The sequence below is a fragment of the Athene cunicularia genome, assembly GCF_003259725.1.
Source record: "Athene cunicularia isolate RWA chromosome 20 unlocalized genomic scaffold, athCun1 chr20_part1, whole genome shotgun sequence".
NCBI lineage: Eukaryota > Metazoa > Chordata > Aves > Strigiformes > Strigidae > Athene > Athene cunicularia.
In genome coordinates this window covers 14,036,968-14,054,791 of record NW_020799125.1, presented here as the reverse complement: position 1 = coordinate 14,054,791, position 17,824 = coordinate 14,036,968, and the positions used below count along the sequence as shown (strand labels likewise).

Genomic DNA, 17,824 nt, shown 5'->3' with positions numbered 1-17,824 from the left:
CGGAAGCACTCGGCCGGCGGCGGCGCCGTTTCCGCGGTAACACCCCCCCGCCCTCCATCCCCTCAGGGCCCGGCGGCAGCGCCGAGACCCGGCCCTTGGTCCCCGTCGTGTCGTTCATCTCGCGGAAACACCTTCAGCGCAAACCCTCACACCTTCATCCCCGAATAAAGGAAACGGGTCGGGGAGCGGTGACACCCCCCACTCCCCCACTCAGCTGCCGCTGAAGCCCCCCAAGGCAAGGGGAGGCGCGGGGCGGGGCGGGAAGGTCAGTCCAGGCCCCACGGGCAGCCTGCAGGCATCGTGCACCCCTGAAAGAGAGGAGACAGCGAAAACTCTTAGACCCTACCTGCTGCGGGGAAGGGTAGCTCCTGCCCCTGGCAGGAGGAAAGGGGTAAACGCTCAGCTCGCCCTTGGAAAGTATCGGGGACATCTGGTACTCTGAAGGCAAAACTAACAGGCTCGAAAACTGTATCAAACAACTGCAGCTTATCATACCTACACAATGACAGTATTTGGTACTTTTCCCCCTTCATTGTCCATTCCCTGCTTGAACTGACTGCTGCTTCTTTCAGCATTATGACCCTGCAAGCAGAAAACTGACATTAAGCTAACACCTTCCAACAGCTCTAGAAAGCAGGTATTTGTTGGATAAAAAGTAGAAATATGACCTCATGAAGTATTTTTCTTTTCTCTCTAAGATACTCTGAAAACCAGGATTTGACATAGCAGATAACCTCACCAGTCCTTCAAATCCTGCAGGAACTAGTTTCTGCTCAGAGATAACATAAGATTTCTCCAACAAACCCTGTAATTTGTGCACTACTGGAGAGCTGATAGGTTGAGAGTGGGCATGTGACCAGGCATCTTCAGTCATCAGGAACAAATCCTTCATTAGGATCCAACAGACACAGCTATCGTCTCTTCTAGTGGATATTTACAGCTCTGCAACCTAATTAATTAGAATTCTAAGCTCTCTTATCAGTCCAGCAGTAAATTTTAAAGCGTGCTTACAGAAAGTCATTCTGCCATAGACTAATTCAACTTCTAGTCCCACCAGTGGCAGTAAGATTTGGTCAATAGTTAAGCAGTACACAGCTGCCATCAGAGTTAAACCAAACAAGGTTTTGTTTAAACTAAACAAGCACTCCCACCTTAACATGTAAAAAACCATCAATAAACCCACCCAGGACTGGTATTGACATAAGCCACATCACCATAAAAGAAAATAGCATTCCAACTAATGGAATGGTGCAACTGAGTTGTACATTTCTCATACCATACATTTATCACACATTACATTGTGATTCTGTTTTGGGTTTTTTGCCTTTTTTTAAACTTCAGGTTTATGTGAAATATGCTCATAGCTGTACTAACATAAAACTACCCAAAGCAGTGTCAAATTTAGGGTTTACACAACTTACTAGCATGCTTTTAAGTGATTCATCCAAAGCATGGAGGAAGCAACTCAAAACCAACCTCCCCTGCTCCAGAAAAAAGGCAATTATTATTGCATGTTTTACTTGGCATAGAAAAGCATCCTTGGGATTCGCTGCTACTAACAAAATTCGGTTAACTGAGTCTGTGTGAGCATCTGGGAAAGTAAGCAGAGTGCAAACCCAGTGGGAAGGTCTGCAGCAAGGAAGATTACCCCTCAGTGGAGAAGGATCCGTTTAGGAAACATTTGAACAAACTGGACCTTTGAGCAAACAAGTTCATGAGACCCCATGGGATGTACCCGTGAGCACTGAGGGAGCTGGCCAATGTTACTGTGAAGCAGATCTCAATTATCCTCGAAAGGTCACGGCAATCAGGTGAGGTTCCTGATGACAAGAAGCATGTAAAAAACATTTCTCCCTTCGAGGAGGAAGATTAGAGTAACTACAAGGCTGGCCAGTCTCACTTGAGCTTTTTCTCCCTCCTTCCTGTCACCCTGCCATTCCCAAACGGAAAACACAGACTTGCACAGTCATACCTCATTTTTTTTATAATTGCAATAGTGGTACAAGAAAATGTTAAAGCTGTGGCTCCTGCAGAACATTTCTCCAGACCATCTCCCTCAGACTACCACTGCTAACAGGCCAGCAGCCTGTCTCCTTGGGGCAGCATCTCCAGGACCACAAGCACTAAAATTTCTGGAATTTTTATCTGCAGTTTCTAACCAGTCACAAAGGCAGCTGTCTGGCATCTCCTAATGAATTTCCAATACAATCAACAATAGCAGAAGTCATCTCAGGAAAGAAACCTTCCTGAAGAACCTTGCTAGAAGGACAACTTCAGACAGCCTATCCCCTCACCCCCAAAAGAGCAGACACAATTTATTTGCACAAGGATGCTTTGTAACACAGAAGGAATAACAACGAGACTACCAGCTCTTTAAGTAGTTTTATAAAAGTATTTGACTTACTGAGATACTGTTACAGTTACCTGAGTATTTGAAATTACAATGCAAGGAAATTTCAACAATGAATTTCAGTACAGTATTTTACAATCCAGTGCTGCTGATCCCAGTTTATATACGAGTTCACTAGAACACATGTACAGAAACAGTGACTCTTGAAGAAAATTAAAAGACACCAGAAAAAGGGGGCTGGAGATACCAATATAACAGAAGATGTTGAGATTACAGATCCAGTGCAGCATCTAATAAAAAATGCAAGCAAAAAAATGAAACGCTTTTTTTGGTTTGTTTTACTTTTCTCAGAAAAATAAAAAAAGCACTTTTTTTAAAACACAAGCAACTGGATTAAAAAAACTCCGCTTCCATACTGGATCAGATGAAGACATGACGCATTTACTATGCATTCCATTAGTATATTAACGTTTCCTGAGCTACCCAGAACAATAAGGCTTTGTTAATTCTTAGCTCAGCAGCTCAGCATTTAATTTTCTCATTCATTCTCATAAGGCAAAATTCTAAATTAAAAGTTATTTTAATACTTGAAAATTAGAATCAACTGACAGTTGCATACCAATATACATTTGTGACATACTATGAATTTATGCAGCTCAGGTTGCTAAATCAGTTGAAGTAGTGGGAGACAAACTCATTAATCTCTGCTAAAAATCTTACATGTAAGCCCAATTCATAATAACCTATTATCTGGGATACCAGATGGTGTGGGCTCATCCACATGTTGTTTTCACCAGATCCCCACAGAAAACAGAAAAGCGCACCAGTGGCTTATATTAATTCCTTTTTATTTCTACACAACATGCTGTAAAAAATTAACAGATTTGTTAGCATTCACAATGCTGACAAAGTAAAATGCCTAAGTAATTTTAACATTTGACTTCAGAAACACTGCCAATTTAACACAGTAAAAATTTTTTATATTTTGGCCAAATCCAGTATTTCATAGATTATTTTCCCCCCCCAATAAATTCTTTTAGTATTTTAAAATCATATCTGGTGCTTGGGATATCCAGCCCCCTTTCCCCCATCCTGATACAGCAGAAAAGACATATAAACATGCCATTTAAATTAAAGAACAAAAAATTGAATAAGTGGAATCCCGGACTGCAAAAATATATACAAGCATTTACCTTTTTCCTGAACTAAACATTTCAACCATAAAAATATTAAACAGCCATACCCTATAGAACTAGGGCTAAGGCTATTTCAATTATAACTATTCTTCATTTTAAAAATATAGGGCTGAAAGCCTTTTGGGTGATATTTATACATTAACAATATTTCTAGGTTCCCTACATGAATCATAAAGCATTACGCAGAACACAGACTATTTTTCATAGCTTAATCTTGCATTATCTTGCTTAATTTAATCTCTCTTGTAAATATGTTAGATAACTACATTTCATCATAAGAATTAATATAAACAGAAAATATTTATAAGGCTTTTTTTCTCCTCATGAGCTGTGTCCTACAATATATCCATAAAATGTTTTGAAGTTGGCAGATTTTCCTCCTAGTAAACCCATGAAGTCAGGTTAGGTCTCGCCATCAATGAAACTGTAGAAGAGGGTCATTTCTGTATCATCAGAAACTCTTTTCCATGTCTTTCTTAGAATATGCATCACAAAAAAAAGCTATTCATTCTACAGTCTAAATATTCTGCCTTCCAATAAGCATGTATCACTTTGTATGACCTGAAAAACACTTGAACTCTAATAATAACTGTACTGTTTTGGTTGTTCTTAGGCCTGAATCAGTTTTCCCCTCTTATAGTTTAGACAGAAAGGGCAGCAGGAAATAAATATTCTTTTCAAGACTAGAAGTTCAGTTGTAGTTTCCCACCATCCTCTTTCATCTCGGATACCTAGAAGCCTCTTAAGAGCAGCTCCCATCCCAAGGCTCTGAGCTACAGTTACGCTTTGCTATGTGCTACATGCTATTTCAGGGGTCACCTCTCTTACTATGGCTAACGGCTCATCTCACTGAAGTTTGCTTTCCTCCCTTCAGGCAGGGAAAGAGCTGACCATACCCAAAAAGTGCATTCAGTCTAAAGGAGCAGTAAAATGCAAAATGTTACTGAAAACCAGAAGAGAACTGAATACTAACAGATTCTAAAAGGAAGTAAAAGATATTATTAATCCAATAGGAACTCACTACAAAAGTTACTAGCTATAAGCAGCTTAGGGTGAATATGCTTAGAAACCTCCCAAAAAACCCTTTAATTTCAAACTTTATAGAACTATTTACTGATGCTCCATCTTTTCAAAAACCTGTAATCCATATCTGAACTTTCTAATCCTCTTAGCCTTAGCCACTATTGCCTATCAGTTCATCAGCAAAAATGGTAAGTATTATCATTTTCTGAATCCAGTCTTTTTGCACCTCTTCCTGAAAACCAATAAATTCTTCAGAGCAAACTGACTGCAACATGTAAGAATAACACTGAGAATAATGTCCATTGACACTTTTGACAAGAAGCATCAGTCTGCAAACAGGAATTTAAAAGGAATCAGTGCAATCCCAGGTGGTCTTGTCTTTTGCAAAACAAGTGAAGTACCACAGTGTTAATATTGATTTAAAAGTTAAATGTGTTACACAGAAAAAGATCAGAATTCTTCTGAGGGCACACAGAAATGTTCCAACAACTTTGGGCAGGTGTCTGTTTTGCTGAAATTAGCAGGATTGGGAAAAAACAAAGCAAAGCTATGCCCTGGATTTGTGCCACAGTTTGACATCCCCTTAACAGCAGCTTGAGTCCAGCTGGCATGTGAGCAGACTCCAGGCAGGGAAAAAACAGTCTGGCCACACTCGAGTTAGAAAAAAAGGCTTAAGCAATGAATTTTCTCATGGTACGCAGAGGATGGTTAGGAGCTGGCTCTAATAACACTGCTGTAAAGAGGCTTATGATGATGCTGCAGCATTGCAGCTACCAATGAACTTCCCAGTGCATCAGTAGCAAAAAATGCTACTAAAAAGGAAAGACAAAACTATTGTTAAAAATCTGTCAGTCTTTAAAGAGACATTCTAATTAATGAATGGTAAAACAAAGCAGAGCCCAAAGCTGTATTAAACCTCTACTCAGGTTGTAATTCATCTGTAGCCATATCTGATCGCTCATTTGATTTCTGAAAGTGCTCAGTAGAAATCCAGAGTTAATGTGGATAACACCTCAGGATAACATCCATTTACTTACACATTAGTATTGTTAAATAAATCCAAGTCAAGTCTACTTTACAATGAAGTGTGCAACAAGCAGAAGAAGTGAAGAACATATATCATACTGAGTTCACATTCTTCAAGGTGCAAATTTTAGCTATTCTTGTCCAAATCCTTCTGTTTCTTCAATTGCAAACAACAGCTTTTCCTTCAACTGCTCATAATTCTTATAGGGTGGAAGGTCTAAACGATTGAAACTGAAAAGAAAGAAAAAATTAAGTACTGAAAAATAATTAAGCCATCACAAAAAAAATCTGTTCTGAATATGGGTAACTAAGCTTTTTACTGTGTAGATGGATACCTGGATTTATATCCTGTGAAAAGCTGACTACCAACATAAATTGAAATATTTCTGAGAGCAAAATTCAAGTGCCTGAACAGTCATAGTTTTCTAGAAATGCAGTGCACCTGGTAGGAAGTTTCACTAACATTTTGTAGTTGGTTAATGAGACACATAATTTACATTTGAAATTTTTAATTTTTGTCTTTTTACTGACCACTAATACACCCAAGGAACTGAGCAGAAACCACCTTTTCTCTAGGGAAGAGGGAGTGCGAATGTAGCTCCTTCACTATCAAAATGGAGTGTAGTGATAACAAAAGATCGGTACTCTTTATTACTTTAAACTTTCAGTAATACACAAATCCATGGAATTTACAGTGGAATCCTCTCTATACCACAAGACTTTTTCAGAAGTTCGGCTATTATTCAACATCAAAGTTTACCGCTCTAACTTGGTGTTTGCTTTCACAGTCTCAACCTTAAACTTAAGCATATTACCCATTTACTAAAATCTCCAAGTAGATTGCTGTTAACAAAAACCAGAACAGTAGTAATATTCTGATTTGTTACATACTCACCAGGTATGACTTCTGGGTAACCAGTTTTCCTTTCCAACTTTTTCAATGCAAAATTTTTGGGGTCCATTGCTCCCTGTAACAAATTCAAATAAAGAAGGTCTAGCTACCTTTATCTCAGTAGGTAATACAATACAACTGAAGTGTGAAAGGCCCAAACACAAGACAAGATTGAGATTACTCACACAGGAAAAAGACATCTGATTTTTACTACATCTAGATCAAAGTATGCACGTGGTGCAATGCATAAATTTGATTTTGAAACAATATAACAGGTGTAATCGTTGCCTCCATCTCTTTTTCCATCATAGCTCAAGTATATGCAGGACTTGAAAAACAGCATTAAATATTATAAAGCAATAAAACTAATTTAAAATGTCCATAAATATATAACTTGGTTCTTTTAAAAAAAATTATCTAATGCATTAGAGGGATTATTAATGCATACCCATGAGGTCAGCAAATCCTCCCACTGGTAATCTGCATGTTCCAGTAACAAACTGCAAGAGCCTCATTCTCTTCTCGTTATCTATTTCTTTCACAAACTGAAAAACAGTAATTGAAATAAACATTTAGGCATAGATTTGATATTCAGATTTTTCACATCCTCATCCACAGATTAACAAATTACATGATTTATGCATAGCTGGATTAGCAGTTACAATTTGTATTTACACACTACAGATCTCTTCAATTATTCTGACTATTGTTTACTAAGTTGCAGCTGTGCTCTCTCATTTCTGTTGGTCTGAGAATAAAACAAAGTCTACAAACCTGCCAGAACCACACTATCTGCCTGCTGGTCCTGGTATAGTGCCGGTAGATGGTATGTCTCTGCCAGTCGTTCAAATCAATTTCTTGCATTCCACACAGAAGCACCTTTAGGGAAGAAAAAGGGCAATAAACATGAGTACAAGTTAATGACTTGCCTTCTATAACTTTCCACATAGTAAAATAGAATATCAACTGCACCCATACTCAGAAGCATCTGCAATGGCAGTATATTGTTTTTAATTTTAAACTTCATCCAAAACTTCTACAACAAAGAATGATGACTGCTCATGAAGTTTATTTGGAGAGGCCACAAAACAGAAAGCACCTCTGTCATGAAAAATAGAGTAATTACTTGCCTTTAGGCATTCAAGTCAGGAACAGTTTATCATTGTCCAGCCATAAGATTTTTTGCTAGGAACAGGATGTTTTGTTTTTATCTTTTTAAACTGAACACGTTTCAGAAAGTGTAATTTTGAGAGATCAAAAACATCTAGAGCCCGGTCCAGACTATATGCGATCATCCATTGCATATCTGGCTTTACCTCCCCTTCTGTCAAGTTCCTCATTCTTTGAACACAGGCAAATCAAATTGCAAAAGGCAATTTGATAAGAAATTTCTACTGGTGGAATTATAGCCTTTAGAAACAGTGAAGTAGACTGCAGAGAGTCAGGGTGAAAAGAAACACACTAATAAATATCACTCCATCGAGTCTCCTTCATATGCCTTATAAAAGAGAGTTGCCAGCCTTAGTGAGTTCTGCTCTTCAGACACACTGACTGGAGTTTAAGTATTTTATGTGTAATAACTTGGATCTAGTAATAACCAAACAGTCCTTTACCTCCAGTTCCTTAGCATCAAAATACTGCAAATACTGCTGTGGCAGAATTTCATTGAAGCCTTCAAAGAAAGCCTGTGTCTGCTCCTCAACACCTCGGGAAAGTCTCCATTCTGCTACTAGCCTGTAAAAGAAGATAGAGAGAAATAATTTAAATGGGCCTGTGCTAACCCAAGTCCACACCTTTGTTAGCCTATTTTGAGATGAACTGTAAGCTAAGTTAAAAAAAATTATGGAAAGTCTGGAAAGTTCTGGGGATAGAGCGTTGCATAATTTTATTAGTAACCTTTACTCTGTGCAAACAATTTTGTTTTTTTAAGTTAAAACCCTATGTTTCAAACCAGGCCGCTATGGAAAGTATTTTAGACGCAAAGAGGAGGTAGCATCTATTCACTGATTATATTAATGAGAGCACAGCAGTCCCTAGGTATTTAAACAAAGAAAAAAATGCAGAGCTATATTCATCTAATTCTCCCCAGAAATCTCAGTCATTATCCATGAAAAGGTAAAAACTAGGTCAAGTTGTACTGGTGAAGATAAGTAGGACTGCTAGCTTACCAAGAAACGACTATGTCCATTTGGAAAGTTCCATATTTGTTTCTGTTAATCATGAAACTTTGCTCTGTGGCAGAAACTCCACTCTCCATTAATAAAAGGGTGAAAAGCAGGCAGGAGACCCGAAGAACCTGAACCCAGGGAGAAGCAGATATTATGCTGAATTCAAGCCTAACCTGTCAGGAGAACTGGAGTCTAAAGGAGAGATGGCTATTTCCTGATTTCAATCCTAGAAACTTTGGGGACTTAAAGCAGGACTCAGAGTAAGACAAAAGAGTACGTGTGAAACTGCAATCGGAGCTCTCCCTGGGTTCCTCGAAACTACAAGAGAATGGTTTTCTGCAGATCCTCCCTATTTTCAACCCTAATATTAATACCTTGCAGAACTGCAAAATGCAAGTATGTTTCTTGCACAAATACCACTTTTTCTGTGAATCACTGAAATGTTTTTAGATACACAATGAAAACAAAATCCATTCCCTTCTTCCTCACCCCTCCCCATGAAAGAAGCCTTCACAGAATGCATCGTAAAAGAGGAAAATTCTATGTGATTCAGTTTATTCTGTGCCTGCAATGTGTGATGGTTTTTTTTTTGCAAGCACATCCTCCAAGCTTTTATGTTGAAGTTCACACCTTAAAGCAGAGCTTACATACTGCTACACATTGAGGAAGAAAGGAATATTTCAAGACAAAGCAGGTGACTTTTCACATTTTTATTCTTTAATCGCTCTTAGGCTCTTCCCTCTTAACCCACTGCTTTAAAGCATTCTGGTACTGCAAATATAATCCTTCATTTATGACAGTACAACTTATGACATCATAACCACTGTCCTGTTACAAATACCAAGACCTAATTATACTATAAGACCAGTTCAGATAAAACTAGTAGCGATCGAGTATCTTTAAAAAGAAAGAATCATCACAAAAGTATCCAAAAATGTTCTTAAGTTTAAAAAAAACCCAAACATAAATGGCCGGGCAGAGTATCAGCAGGCTATGAAGCAATGTAATTCCAGTAATAACCACATGCAATGATTTCACAAAATAGCTGACATTCACATTTGTTGTCATGATGTTCTGCTACACATAAGTATCTCTAGGAAAAAAGTGTATGTTTTACTATAATTCTTGGGAAAAATGGATTTTAAAAAACTTATTTCGATCAATATTCTTCTTTCAAATACGATATCCGAACAATTGCCACTTGTTGAGTAATTGCCGATATCGACAGACAGAATTTCAGCAACACTTCAGATTACACAGTTTGATAATCTTTTCTTGTTAAAATTCGAGAATGAAAATGATGGAGATATTAGTATTTTTAAATCTTCATTTATTCTCACCTAATATATTCTTCTTTGTTTTCTTCTGTGACCAGAATGTTGCTACCATTTGGCTTCAAATCATGGCTTTTGATTTCACCTAGAATTTCTTTATCAACTGAGAAAAACATTTCCAAGCCACATTCTTCAATATCATTCTCTCTGTAAGGGAAAAAAAATACACTTTTAAATAACTGTGTGTCAAGACCTTGTACTCAGTAGATGAGAACCTTAAGAAAAAAGGTTCGGATCTAAATAATCAAGATAAGGGAATAGTCCTTACACAATAATTACAGTTTTGCAAGAAGTACTGACTCATTTTACCAATGTGTATACATGAATTGAACTCCTGACCAAAAGTTTTTGATCAGTAATACATTTACATTTACCAAGCACAAGGCTGACAAACTACCTGCTGACTACAATCTGTGGAATGTCTATGAAATACAGAAACTTTTCAAATAATAACATTTTTGCATTTCATTGCATGATTGTTTCTTCTAACAGGTAATGTAACTGTCACTTTCTCAGAGAATCACAGATAACAAGCAACTTAAGACTCTGCACGCTTAATGAATTATCTTCAACTCCAGTGTATTTATGGGACTATCTTGCAAGCATATATGTAAATGTCCCAAGCTCCTAAATTAACAAAGTACAAATACTCCTACTGAAGAGGAATTATCTTAGAAATTTCAAAATAGGAAGAATCTGTAACCAACAAACATTGTTCAAATAAACTGTTATGTTTACAGGCATTAATAGACAGGAGAACAAGTACAACACTGTAATTTATATGTTGATATGTGCTTTTGGAAAGTGAAGAATCACCTGCATATGCATAAAGTTTTGGTGACCATTTTCCCCCCGAATAAAGTGTAAAATCAAGATATTTGTTCTGAACCATCACACAGTAACGTCACTCTTGAAAACACAGTGGGGTTTATCCAGCACCATGATGCAACAGTGCTTTTGCACATGAAATCTCAGATGAGGAGGGAAGGCTTCAGATGGGTGGACAATGAAATAAGATCAACTCTTCCTTTTAAAATTAAAGATATCTGCTCTAGTTCAGTTTGAGCAGAGGTCCCCTTCCAAGCTCAATGATTCTGTGAAATTTTCAGAATTGTGGGAATGAGAAAAATGGCCACCTGATAGAGGAAGTCCCAAGAAATTAAAAACTACTGAAAGCTTCCTGGAAAGTTATAAAATGTGCCTTTTTGTGTGAGGAATAAAATTACATCTGCCCTGACAGACGTGACTTTTTCTCCCCCTACAAATTTGCAGTCATCTCCACAAGAGTATAACTTCATCAGCTTCACGGATAAGCAGGCTCAACTATACTGAACTTGAAGTGTGGGTCTCTGTACTCAGAGGTCAATATGCATCTGTTGAGGTCTGAAGATTTTTTTTCCAAAGTTTTCATATTCTTGTTTTTTCAAAGGGGCAAAGCCTTTCATGGACTCCAACCTAGAAGATTTTTTTATTACTACAGAAATTGCTACTGATATTTGGGTCATATTTGCTCTAGAGACAGTCTTCAGAAAGTTCTTGTTATAGCCTGAAGCTTCCCCATTGCTTTCTTCTGTCGTTAAAAAAAGGAAAAAAACACAAGGGAAAAAAAAGAGAAAACCCAAACACTGAGTGCAGATTAATAAAAGCATATGTAGCCTGCACATCTTAAGTCATTTGAAACCCTCATATACAGAGTGAGATGTAGGAGTTCCTCTTTGACAGCAAGTTCTGAGTTTTCTAGTTGCTTGCTACAGATGCAGGCTTCTCCTGTCTTTGACAACATCTTTCATTAGGGACTGCTGATACCCAAGAATTCAGTTTGGAAGTTTCACACCAACAATCCACTGGGTGGTATCTGGCAACACTGTATATTTCCAATTAAAATGAGGGAAAGAAGTAGTCTGTGATGCCTGTGACAAGTTCCCATTTACTGCCATAGACAAGCAGCCTAATATTGACATCCAAAAGCCTCTGTACTCTTTTACACCGTTGTAAACTATGTATGCACCAAAAGAACCATACATAGAACTAATGTAACACCCTTGAGCAGCACTGAAAGACTTTGCAATTACTACTGGGTGTTATAAAGAACACCCACTGCTTTCAAATGTGACAAGTGTCCAGCTCATTTGCACTACACACACAAATGCAGAGATACAGCTACATCTACAGATAATGTCTTAAAGTAACACCCTTTAACTCTAGACTTTCCACAATATATTAATGGATTAATATTGTTCATAAGGTAAATGTTGTTATATGTGCAACTTGCTACAATTTAGTCAGAAAATCTTTTACCAGTAACAGCTTTCCCCACAATTTAATGCAGATTTCTTCACTATATTATTTTTCAGTATCATATTGGCTTGGTCTCTAAAACTCAGTAAGTCGCAAAATGACAAAGAAGTGCCTTTAAAAAAAATATACATACATTTTCAGACTAAAAAATGACACTATTCCTTAATTACAGAAATCAGCACTTACAGCTTTGAGAAACTTTCTTCCTTTTCAGGTCTCAGTTGCATGGCATCTTTACTCAAATAACAACAGTTCTAAGTTTTCCTAATAGAATTCTAACTCACCACAACTTTTAGCAGCACACATATCGAGTACAGAACATACTACTCTTTGAAAAACAAATCAAAATTCCTATGTGAATTTCTAAACATCTCATAAAGCTGCCTTCCCCCCACCTCGTTATTCAAGATAATGCTTCCAAGATTCACCACTACAGGAGATGACAATCTTGTCTTTTACCTTTATTTCTGCATTTTAAAAACCAATCTATTCCCACACCTTTTATGAATTTCTTAAAGCATTTTCAAAACTAATCTGGCTTTCTGTGATTCTTAAATAAAATATTTTATCTCCCTAGTCATGTAAAAAAAGCCTGTTTTTTTCTGCTAAATTGTTTTTACTACAGCAAAAGCAAAAAAAATTGCCTTTATCTTTCCCTTCTAGTTTTTGTGTGGTCTTTTTAACTCGCCTGTGTTACTGAAACAAATGGTGCACATCAACCACGGACTACAGCATCCTGGAGTGCTGCTATTATGAAATAAGTATAGAAAAATAACTACAGAATTACAATGCTTTAGATCTAAGGGATTTTTTAAAGTATTTCTTAAAATATTTTAAACATATAATTCCAAAATTATGATATACAAACTCCAGATCCTTTTGATTTGCTCCTTTCTGGAAAGGAATCTGCAAAGGAGTGGAAAAGGAGGACTCTAGAACAGACAGATGACTGACAATGCATATATGGAAGGCTATATGTAAAAGTGGTCTTAAATCATTCAACTTGGAGCAAAAAACCAAGGACACGTAGAAAAAAAACATATTTAAAGCATTAAATTGTTGATATTAACCTTTAAGTCAAATTTCAGGTATGACCTATAGAAGAGTTTTGCAGTAGTAAATAAACTACATTTGTTAACTCCACATTATTGTAGCAATAAACCTTTTTATGTTTTCTAACTAAACCAGGTACTAGAGAGAGAAACATTAAATGCATTTTTGATGATTTCTTTTAATCAGTTATCTAAAGTTTCACTAGAACTCAAGCCATTTTATATATAAGTGTTCAAGACTGCCACATCTGTGTAATTAATTATACAGATGTGGCTAGATTAATTAAAACCAGCAAAAATCAAATGCAAGATCCTGTGCAGAATACTCAATGAACGGCTTTTGCATTATCAAATTATTATTTGCGTATCTAAAATTAAAGTAAAAATTCCAATACTGCTCTGCAATTGATATATTATACTTTCCAGTGGGGTTTTTAATAATACATTCACACCTACTTCCTAGCATAAGTGAAAATTAAAAACATTGTACTGCTATTTCAAGAACAAAATCAAGTCAAACTCACTTTACCCAGATGAGAGAGTTGTAAAACTCTGGGTCAACAGATTCTAAATCCTTGAGTCCTACTGGCTTGTTTAGGATACGTTTATAGAACGGCAGAGAGAAACCAGTGTCAATGAATTTCCCATGGAACAAAGCCTGAAGAATACGAAAACAGACAAAATAATGCAAAGGACGATTGAATACTTACTATGACAACATTCTGTACTGTCTACCAATGAAATTTGACAGCCAAAGAATTAAAGCAACCTAGCATATCATGACTGCTAATAAACTGAATTAACTTATACCAACAGTAGCTATATCCAAATATCTGATAATAGTTTCAACTCAAAAATGAACTGTTTAATTATCACCTGTTGGTACAATATTTATTTATAGGAAAATTACATGAAAGAACCTCTGTCTACTTTTGAACTTACCATGGCAATGAATCTCCCAATAAATCGGAAATATTTCAGGTGGTCTGGATTAATATAAGAGGCTGGGTTTATCTGTAAGCAGTAGTTATCTTTCCCTGCATATTCAAACAGGCAATACATTGGGTTCAAAACTTCATGTGACAATAGAAAGAACCATTCCCTGAAATCACACAAACAATAAAAGCACATTTCAAAATAAATTAAATTAGAAATTACTTTAGCTCAACTTGCGTTGACTTAGGAACTTGTTGACACGCAGGTAGTTAATCCGACTTCTTTACCAGAAAGTATGATTGACCAAACTGAAACCAATTTGAAACTAACATAAATTACAAATTAATATACAAAGTTACAAAGATATACATTTGTCAGTGGTTTGTATTAAAAACACCCTTATTTAAATGAGCAGGTTAAAAGTCTACCGCTGATTTAAACTTCAGGGTCTTAGGGAATGTTAATATATGTAATTCTTGGTTATGTTCCAGTAAAGACTTTTGACTTGAAAGTAGATGTCTATTCACCTTTTTCAACAAAACTACTTTGATATTAACAGTTGTGCCAAAGTCTGACTTTAGTTCAGTAAAATGTGTATCTCCAATCACTGAGACAATTAAAGTAATTCCTAATACGAACTGAAAATTATTTTATACAGTTTTAAGACATACATATACTTTAAGGAACTTCCTCAGATACTCCAAGGAAAGATAAGGAATAAACTTCACTAATATTCTGAAAGCACTGCATTTTAAGTATCTATTTTGGGGAAGTCTTCACACCAACAACTTGCAGAAAAAGATATTTGCCATTTCAATTTAGTTTACCTTGCCACACCTCCATAATCTAAGCCTTCTTCACCCGGGAAAATAACCCATAAACGTCTCCGTAGATCCTGAGGGCTGAAGCTCATTATCTTAGTAAAAGAAAAACAATCAATTCTTTTTAAGAAAACAGCTATGAACACTGGCTGGACTTATTACTATTTGCTATCAAGCAATAAGGCATTTAATAATTCAGACCACAGAAAGAGAGTATGTAAAGTACTTGCTTATGGAATGTTTATGGAATCAGAAGTGTTAGTACAAACATATTTCCATAGTTTAAAAAGTAAAAGATGTAGAAGAAGAGAAAAATAACAATTCCGAAATTACAGACTCAGGATACTTAGGCCAAGCAGCCTGTCTGTAAGTATAAACCAGAAATCCAGACAATAAATAATAGGCCCAAAGTGAGTAAATTTGGTATTTGTTAAATAGCATACTGAATAACTCAGTTACAAGTTATGAAGTGTCATGATCAAGGACTCAAAGAAATAAATTAGAAATGAAAATGTAATACACATATATATTTTTTCACTTTACAGCTTCATTTCCTAAAGAGGATAATCAAAATCTAGCTGGTTGGTTTGTTTTTTTAAAAGTTAGGAAGAATCATAGATGCTAAGGAACTTTACTAATGCTGGTTTTAATACAATGACCAAATTTATAATTACACTGGTCAATTATCAAAGGTTTACATAAAGAAATTCCACATAACACTTGTGTGTGTCCAAGAACTTTTTGTTTGCAGGGAGAGGCACAGAATTTTGGTCAAGATTTGCATTTTAAAAATCTCTCCTAGATGTCTGTAGTAATCATCACAAAAAATGTTATAACCCCAGAGATATCTGCAAAATATAAATGACTAACGCGTATTAAAAATTAACTTGGGTCTTTGTGATTACATCATCTATACTATTGATAAGGAACCCTATTTTCCCAAGGAAACCTAGGTTTGCTGATGTTTACATAATTACATAATCTATCTCTTGATTCTTTCTAGAACAGGGTAATTTCATTACCTCTATGGTTACTGTAAAAGGACCAAGTACAATTTTAGAAATAATGCTGGAGCTAACTTTCAGTAATTGGATTTATTTCTGTCTCCTTCTAACCCCTTTTATTTCAAGACATTACTGTTCCAACAGAAAAGACAACTGCACTATTTGTTGCTTCTAATCCAGTTGACAGTAATTTGAACAAGAAAGCATTAATCCTGATTTAAGAATAAATTTGACTCAAAACATACTATTCTATTTCTTCAAATTTCCTGGCATGACACATCTGTGATAATTCCAACAAGAAATGAAACCTGAAGACATATAGGAAGACAAAAAAAAAATTCAGCTAGGGACAGAGGAAGCTAAAACTTCCTATCTTCTTATGTAAGGTCTGCATTTTCTTAAGCTACTTTTAAGTCAGAAAAATACAGAAGTGGCCAAGAGGAGTACTGGCCAAGCCAGACTGTTCTGTGCACTTCCAAGCTTTTTTTTCTATGTATCTTACTAGACTGACAAAGAGCTGCTTTTGGCTTCAATTTTAATAAGCAATGGGAGTGATTTACTGCCACATTGAACACTCAAAAAGTAAAATTCAAAAGCACTTGAAAATATTGTATAGGAACAAATTTTAACCAGGGTTTAAGTCTACAAACGTTAAAAAGAATTTTGCTACTAATAATCTAAACAGAATTTTTATTTTCTTTTAACCATTTCATTACTCATTTAAAGATCCATAATGCCCTGACTAAGATCAACTTAATGATGTTAACTAAGATGAACTTAATATATTTTGGTATGTAACCCATGCTTATATAATACTGTTTGGAAAAATGTAATAACACACACAAGCACAACATGAAAACTTCCTGAGAATGGGGAGCTGCTCTGCCACAGCGCTCATCTCAAAATTAACTCAACTTAAAGTATAGTGAGGAAAAAAAACCCCACATCCACAAAAAACTACCTTTCTCTGTTAGATGAATCAGTCTTTAGAGCCAGAACTTCATATTTTAGCACGATCCTTTAATATATAAGCACGGATGTATCCTAAGTATTAAACTAGTATTTTTGTTAGTCTCACTTAAAATGACAATAGCAAGACGTCAAAGGATCAGAAATGAAATGTAACAATAAATTTAAATCAACTCAACTTCTCATGCCCACTACTAACAAATTTTAATACAATACCTGCTGAAATGAGTCCTCAAATAATGTTTTCCTGCTCACTGTAATCTTTATGTGTTGTGGCATTGCCAGTTGCTGAAATGAAATTTTGTAGAAGTGTACAATCACTTAGAGATTCTAATACTGAGTTTGGACTGTTAATTGTTGTATACATTATTTTAAGAGGTACCAGTTGCATTTCACCAATCAATATAAAAACCCCCCAGTAATCAAGATAATTGCATTGTAATCACTCCAAAACCAAATTGCTTACAATACTGCTATCTACAATGAGGATACATGCCTCCTGATCCTGCTTAGCACAGGTTCAAATACTGCACTCTTACAAGACATCAGAAAACATTAAGATCAATAACATTCTCAGTCAGCAAGGCTTTCTACCCCAGGATTTAATGAAAAAAATTAAAAACTAGGTTCTTTCTGCACAAAATTCAAAGTGAAAAATTAGGCTAGTTTCTCTGCTATTTTTCAAAGGGTAATTCATTGACTCTTGAAAACTTCTGAACCATATAAACCTACAACTTTTTTCCAAACACCAAGGT

The 17,824-nt window shown here is 36.0% G+C and overlaps 1 protein-coding gene across 3 annotated transcripts in view; it reads right to left on the bottom strand.

Moving 5' to 3' along the window:
• Window positions 1-2,368: 2,368 nt before the first annotated feature.
• ITCH (itchy E3 ubiquitin protein ligase) overlaps window positions 2,369-17,824 on the bottom strand; it is a 46,700-nt gene continuing 31,244 nt past the window's right edge. For all 3 annotated transcript variants that reach the window (XM_026861979.1, XM_026861980.1, XM_026861981.1), the window contains 10 exons: window positions 17,286-17,357; window positions 15,103-15,191; window positions 14,282-14,441; window positions 13,864-13,997; window positions 9,996-10,136; window positions 8,101-8,221; window positions 7,262-7,366; window positions 6,936-7,032; window positions 6,491-6,563; window positions 2,369-5,826 (listed from right to left, as the gene is read on the bottom strand). In XM_026861979.1, the coding sequence (XP_026717780.1) occupies window positions 5,727-5,826; window positions 6,491-6,563; window positions 6,936-7,032; window positions 7,262-7,366; window positions 8,101-8,221; window positions 9,996-10,136; window positions 13,864-13,997; window positions 14,282-14,441; window positions 15,103-15,191; window positions 17,286-17,357 (1,092 nt within the window). In that variant the 3' untranslated portion in view covers window positions 2,369-5,726. The remainder of the gene's footprint in view (window positions 5,827-6,490; window positions 6,564-6,935; window positions 7,033-7,261; window positions 7,367-8,100; window positions 8,222-9,995; window positions 10,137-13,863; window positions 13,998-14,281; window positions 14,442-15,102; window positions 15,192-17,285; window positions 17,358-17,824) is intronic.